The sequence below is a fragment of the Cetorhinus maximus genome, unplaced genomic scaffold (assembly GCF_964194155.1).
Source record: "Cetorhinus maximus unplaced genomic scaffold, sCetMax3.hap1.1 HAP1_SCAFFOLD_184, whole genome shotgun sequence".
NCBI lineage: Eukaryota > Metazoa > Chordata > Chondrichthyes > Lamniformes > Cetorhinidae > Cetorhinus > Cetorhinus maximus.
Genome location: NW_027596165.1, coordinates 745,237 through 752,831, shown reverse-complemented (window position 1 = coordinate 752,831; position 7,595 = coordinate 745,237). Strand labels below are relative to the sequence as shown.

The 7,595-nt window shown below is 40.4% G+C and overlaps 1 protein-coding gene across 1 annotated transcript; it reads left to right on the top strand.

The window, feature by feature from the left end:
• Positions 1–329: 329 nt before the first annotated feature.
• On the top strand, positions 330–7,303 carry cunh5orf63 (chromosome unknown C5orf63 homolog). Its single transcript, XM_078534990.1, has 4 exons — positions 330–475; positions 1,282–1,338; positions 5,948–6,185; positions 7,066–7,303. Exons 1-3 carry the CDS (start codon positions 359–361, stop codon positions 6,125–6,127), a joined length of 354 nt encoding a protein of 117 aa, XP_078391116.1. The 5' UTR covers positions 330–358; the 3' UTR covers positions 6,128–6,185; positions 7,066–7,303.
• The last annotated feature ends 292 nt before the right edge of the window (positions 7,304–7,595 follow it).

The window sequence follows — 7,595 nt, the reverse complement described above, 5'->3', positions numbered from 1 at the left end:
TAAGGAGGTAGACTGTGGGTCCCAATGTTGACTGAGGTCCCAGATGCCCTGTTGCCCTCACCACTCTCATCCTTAGTGAGTTACAGCGTCAAAGCATTCCAAAGTTGAAGGCGGCGGGATAAAGTCTAACTAATGGGTCACACTGCAAGATGTCTCACTCCAGGAGCCATTTTGATTTTTAAAGATCTTGCAGAACCAATTCCCTGCACAACCTGAGAGAATTATTATGTTATAGCAACATGTCCACTTGGAGGAGAAAGTTGGAAGTTTGATTTGGTGAAATGTCCTATGTTATTGATAAGTAAATCAATGCACCGTCTAATGACATTTTAATTACTTTCAGTGGCACACTGGAGCAATGTATTTACTTCACTGTATAAGATTTGGGCAATCGTCACAATCTGTTTTGGAATTTTTATTAAGAAGAACGTCTACACTCAGGAAGGATCTGCCAGTTTTAACGCTATTTACCAAGGTACAGTACAAACTGACTATACTTCCTAGAATCGTACAGCAAGAAAGGCCATTTGGTCCATCGTGCCTGTGCCAGCTCCTTGAAAGAACTATCCAATCAGTCCCACTTCCTCATAATTTGGGTGGACAATGGATTGAAGGCAGAGCTTCAATCTTCCACTGGAGATTTGAAGAATTGGTGCATCAACAAAATTGGTTTTCTAGTTTTAAACAAAGAATATTGCACACCCTTTTGAATCATATTCTCCTAATCTGACCAGTTGGCATATCCACCTTGAAAAGTTTATAATCTGCTCTGGGGCAACGCGAAGGCATTGATGTTACTTTGTCCTGGCTAAGTACAAACAGCTTCCCCTTTAAGTCCAGCTGAATACATGACGAAGAGGGGAGAACTGTACTTTATTTCACTAACGTAGGTGACAGCAGCCCAAATTGAACCAACATTCATGTGGAATTGGTTGTAATTTTTTAAAAAAAGAAAAATTTCTCTTAGCCGTCATATCGTTTAAGCAAAATTAACAAGGGTTCAACTGAATTCCGCCCTTTACTTTTTGCCCTCACTAATCAGCAGTGTGTGATGACAATCCTCATTCGTGAATCATTTGGAAAGTCGTCACTTGTGAATCATTTTGAGATGTTTAGTGAAAAGTGCAAATTATCGTTGTTAGTATTTCAATCGTGCACGGTCTGTTTGGTACAAACTCGTGGATAATATAGTTAAGCAAAAGTTTAAGTCACTGGAATATTTTATTGTATTTTATTGGATAGTTATTCACTAACACGCAGGTTGAATTTTTATATCCTTAGGATGCTTGCACACTTTGCGACGAAGCCAAGGAGGCATTGGAGCCATACAGACACAGGGTATGAAATTAGATACAATAACCACCTTTCAAAATTAACCCAGGTCCTTTAAGCAAAGTAAATGATTAAGTATTCATCATCTTCAGTGTTTTAGATAGTTGTTGATCAGTCGCTTGGTACAGAACTTGAATTGCTGAAAAGAGATGTTGCTGAATCTTTTCATCTTGCACTCCTCAGGACAAACACCAGAATGCCAAATTTCAAATAATCACAACAGTTTATACTACAGGATAAAAGGGTTCTGATTGGTTGGCAAGTCGACTCTGATTAGCCAAGGCATTGCCATAGAGAAAGCAATGGGGTAGTATAGGTTCCTCAAGCTCCCTGGTAATCAAAAAAGGCACAAGGCTTGAACATATTCCTTTTGTTTGCAGAGAATGGGTCCCTGCCTGTGTATATTGCTTCTAGCAAGTGTAAATGAGCCACATTACAAGCTCAACTGATTATCTTAAATTGGTTGTTAGTGTAGCTATTAGCACACCTGCTACCAGTTTGTGGAATCTCATCTAACAGTAAACAGTTAATATTCTTTTACTCAAGATTAATAACTCACTTGTACATAAAATGATACAATTTTTTCTAAAGTGGATTTAGTGTCTTCCACTGGATTTCAATAGTGAGACAACATCTCTGAAATACAATAAAAAAATCCCATTTTCATTAATCCACTGGGTATTTTCACTTTTCAAACATTGGAAATTTTCATTATGAGTATGGTAATGTAGTGGTGATATTACTAGTAGTCCAGAGGCCTGGACTAATGGTCTAGAGGCATGAGTTCAAATCCCAACACAGCAGCAGGGGAATTAAAATTCAGTTAGATAAATCTGCAGTTAAAGGCTAGTCTCAGTGAAAGTGACCATGAGACCCATCTGATTCACCCATGTCCTTTAGGGAAGAAAATATGCTGTCCATATCCAGTCTAGTCAAGCAAACCACTTGGGTATATTAAACCGTTAGGAAAGATGGTATTCCTTCACCACAGGGACTGCAGCAGTTCAAAGCAGCAGCTCCCCACCATTAGAGATGGACAATAGATTCTAGCCTAGCCAGCAAGACCCACAACCTGTGAATGGATATTAAAGAGAAATCATGGCCTTTGGTTTGAATTGCCATGAATAGTCTCATAGTTTTACTGCATAACCCTCAAGTGTTTGATTTTCTCCCTTGAAGTTTTGGTGACCAGAACTATGGAGAGAATTCCAGAGCTCAGGGCCCAGGCAGCTGAAGCCCTGGCCACCAATGGTAGAGCAGTTAAAATCGGGGATGCTCAAGAGGCCAGGATTAGAGGAGTGCAGAGATTTCCTTAAGGCTGGTGGTTACAGAGATAGGGAGCAAGACCCTCGAGGGATTTGAGAACAAGGATGAGAATTTTAGAATCGAGTGAGAGACCAAGAGCCAGTGTAGGTCAATGAGCATGTGGGTGAACGGGACTTTGTGTGAGTTAGGATACGAGCAGCAGAGTTTCAAATGAGCTTAAGTTTACAAGGGATGCAAGGTTGGAGGGTGACCAGGAGAGTATTGTGTTAAAAGTGCAGTCTGATCAGAATCCTAGAAGAGCACAAGGCAATTGGGAAGAGTCAGCATGGTTTTTTGAAAGGAAAATCATGTTTAACCAATTTATTGGAGTTTTTTTGAAGGAGTAACATACACAGTGGATAAAGGGGAGCCTGTAGATGTACTGTACTTGGATTTACAGATGGCATTTGATAAGGTGCCTCATCAAAGATTATTACGGAAAATAAAAGTGCATGGTGTAATGGGTAACATATTAGCATGGATAGAAGATTGGCTGGCTGGCAGAAAGCAGAGTATGCATAAATGGGTCTTTTTCCGATTGGCAGGATGTGACAAGTGGAGTCCCACAGGGATCTGTACTGGGCCTCAACTTTTTACGATTTACATCAATGACTTCGATGAGGGGAGTGAAGAGATGGTAGCTACATTTGCAGAAGACACTAAGATAGGTGGGAAAGTATGTTGTAAAGAGGACATGAGGAGGTTGCAATTGGATATAGATAAGTTGAGTGAGTGGGCAAAGATCTGGCAAATGGAGTTTGTGGGAAAATGTGAAATTGTTCATTTTGGCAGGAAGAACAAAAAAGCAGAGTATTACTTAAATGGAGAACAGCTGCATTATTCTGAGGTGCAGAAGGATCTAGGTGTTCTAGTACATGAGTCACAAAAGGTTAGTATGCAGTTACAGCAAGTAATTAAGAAGGCAAGTGGAATGCTATCCTTTATTACGAGAGGGATTGAACATAAAAGTAAGGATGTTATGCTTCAGTTACACAGGGCATTGGTGAGACTGCACCTCGAATACTGTGTGCAGTTTTGGTCTCCTTATTTAAGGAAGGGTGTAAATGCATTGGAGGTTGTTCAGAGGAGGTTGACTAGATTGATAACTGGAATGAGTGGGTTGTCTTATGAGGAAAGGTTGGACAGACTGGGCTTGTTTCCACTGGAGTTTAGAAGAGTGAGGGGCGATTTGATTGAAGTATACAAGATCCTGAATGGTCTTGACAAGGTGGACGTGGAAAGGATGTTTCCTCTTGTGGGTGAGTCCAGAACTAAGGGGAACTGTTTTAAAATTTGGAATCGCTCTTTTAGGACAGAGATGAGGAGAATTTTTTTCTCTGAGGGTTGTGCGACTTTGGAATTCTCTGCCTCAGAAGGTGGTGGGGGTGGGGTCATTGAATATTTTTAAGGCAGAGGTGGATAGATTTTTGTTAGGCAAGGGAATCGAAGGTTATCGGGGATAGATGGGAATGTGGAAATCAAAACACAAGAAGATCAGCCATGATCTTATTGAATGGCGGAGCAGGTTCGAGGGGCTGAATGGTCTACTCCTGTTCCTATTTCTTATGTTTGATCATGACTACAGTACTTCTAACTTGTATTGTGCTGTTTTAGTTATATAGTAAACTGCTTTATTTGCTTTGCTGGATGTTAGATCTCTCTCTGCTTCATAGTTAAACATGTTGACACCCTTTTGTGAATCTCCTTCCTTGTGTAGGACTTAACACTTGTCTATATTAAATTAAATCTACCATTGTGTTTCCCCATTCCCTATTTGATTCAACTGATTTTTCAAAGGCTGCCACCTCAGATTCAGCCACCTGTTTTGCTATCTCTACAGATTGTTTTCAGCTCACATTGAATTTCTGGATCCTTGGTCTGATTGCTCCTTAAATACCTCTTTGACCGAGCTTTGGGTCATCTGACCTAATATGTGGCTTGGCGTCATATTTGGTTTTGAAATGTTCCTGTGAAGCATTATGGGACATTTTACTGCGTTAAAGTTGCTATATAAATATAAGTTATTGGCGTTGTTATTACAGAGGAAGCCATTCGGCCCATCGTGCTTGTGCCAGCTCTTTAAAAGAACCATCTAAGTTGGTCCCATTCCACCTTTCTCTTTCCCCATAACCCTGCAAATGTTGTCCCTTTCAAGTATAGATCCAGTTTCCTTTTGTGATGCTGTCTTAAATTATAGATTATTTGAAATAATGAGCGTTCCCCTCTTGGCCCTGCTCTCCTGAACCTGCATATCCCCACTAACACTGCACTTCAATACCTGCTACTTTCCACTGTTCAGCCATATCTTATCCTTTCCTGATTCCCCATTGTTTTGGAGTTTAAGTAGTAACCCTTTTCACACAGCTTTGTCAAGAGCATGCAGCAGTATGCCATGATTGTCACTTGCCCAAAAAATACAGTTCTGGTTCTGGTGAAAGATCCCATCTGAGATATGACTAGATCGCTCTGTCTCAGCTACTGGCCAAACATCTCTGGGATTTGCTTCTTTTTATAATTTGAGTTGTACTTTTTCCCCAACAGGACATGCAACCAGTACCGGCAGTTTTAGCATCAACCCAACTGGTCCATAGGTACAAAGCCTTAAAAATAAAGAGAGCAATCAGCCTTTTTTCTGGTACATCAGATATAAAAGGGAGGCAGATAATTTTGAACAATAACACTAACATTCTTCCCAACTTCTCTCTATCTACCCTATCAAATCCATTAATCCATCTTAAAACACCTTAATTTGGTCAATCCTTAATCTTCTATATTCAAGGAAATAAATGCAAGCCTTATCTATGCAACCTGCCGTCTTAACTTTACCCTTGATTACATAAAGAATTTTACAGCACAGCAACAGGCCATTTGGTTCATCTGGTCTGTGCCAATGTTTATGCTGCACACAAACGACCTCAGCCAATCAGCATACCTTTCTAATCCCTTCCCCCTCGTGTGTTTATCTAGCTTCCCCTTAAATTCCATTTCAGATAATTGTTGTGATATCGCTTCAAGAAAGAATAAGCTCATGAGCAAGTAGCCAGAGTGTAAACCATGTGGCCAGCAGATTTTGAGGGTGTTTTCAATTTAACTAGCAGCATGGGGTGTGAAGGAATTGCAGCTGCACTTTCCTGTTAACAATAGGTGTTGAATCTTTATAGTAAATCTGTCTGATGAGCAATCCTGTACTACATCTTCAAATAAAACAAACCTACATTTAGTTTACCAGTCCTGTGTGAGATCGGTAAATTTGTATGAAGCAAACATAGAAATACAACCATAATGACTGTGATTATCTTTTAATTCTTAGTTCGTCCTGCAGGAAGTAGACATCACAGTTCCAGAAAATTCTGTCTGGTTCGAGAGGTACAAGTATGACATTCCGGTCTTTCACCTGAATGGACAATTTCTGATGATGCACAAGGTGAACTTTAAAATCCTTGAGAAAAGACTAACTAAACTGGAACAGGAATTGAAGCAAAGGGCATGAGGACTCTAAGTGCAGCTTGGAACAAGAAAATGTATTCATTTTCCCATCTGTATTAACGGCAAGTTCTTGTGTGCAGTACTTTGGTTGAAATGTAAATGCTTTTAAAAATTATTTTATACCTCAAATACTACCAATCAAAATAAGTCACTGAAACATTATTAAATGGTTAAGGTAACATTAAAAAAAAGTTAGTTGACTCTTGAATAACATTGTGCCATTCACAAACTGACTTTGTATACACAAATTTGATACAATCAATCTAACTTACTACAGCTTTTAAAGCTTCACGTACTATCTCCAAAGTATTCATTTGTGAATATTTATGCATAAAGGACAGGAACAGGAGGCCGTTCAGCCCCTCGAGGTCATTCCACCATTCCGTTAGATCATGGCTGATCTGCAATCCTAATTCCATTTGTCTGCCATTCGTAACCCCTTTAATCCGTAATGTTGAATTTCAATTGACACATTTGCCAGGAATTTCCAGCCCAGTTGTGGCTGGAGGTTCGATGGCCCAGCCCAAAGTCCATTGACTTGTGGTGTGCGGGGATGGAAAATCCAGCCCGTTGTAACCATTGTGAGGGAGTGTGTTCCAGATTTCCACTCCCCTTTGTGTGAGGAAGTGCTTTCTGACGTCACCCCGGAACGACCTGGCTGTCACTTTGAGGCTCTGCCCCCTTGTTCCAGACTCAACCCCCAACAGAGGATATAGTTTCTCTCCATCAACTCCTTTAATCAGCTTAGCACCTCGATCAGACCACCCACCAATCTTCTGAGCTCAAAGGAGTACAGGCTTAGTCTACGCAACTGGTCCTCGTTCACAGAATAGTTACAATACAGATGGAGGCCATTCAGCTCATTGTGTCTGTGCTGAGAAATTCACCTAGTGCCACTCCTCTGCCTCCTCCCCGTAACCCCTGCGCATTCTTCCTTTTCAGATCATATTCCAATTCCTTTTTGAATGGCTCGATTGAACCTGCCTCCACCACACTCTTGGGGACTGCATTCCAGATCTTAACCACCTGTGTAACGACCAGGAAGAGAGGAGTGCATAGTTGGTCTAGCCCCACTACTCCATAGGTTGTACCATTAGTCAAAAAGTTCAATTTACTCACCAACTTGGCCAATTGTTTATCTTCACTACTGGTACCCAGAACAAAAGAGACTATAACCAGGCTTCTTTCAAATTTATTAGTTTATTATAAAATCTTGTCAAATAGAAAGGCAAAACTCATCAACATAGAGTATGGAAAATGAAATTATACTAATTACTCTTTCGAGATACCCCAAGTGTGTCTCTCTCACACACACAAAAACACACACACACACACACAAAACAACAAAATAAAATAGAAATGGAGGGATTCGGCCAAAGGTTACAAGTCAATGGTTCAAAGGCAAAGGTTAGACAGTGGAGTTCTTCAAATGGCGTCTGGGTTATACAGTTGGTCTTCCAGCACTGATTCAT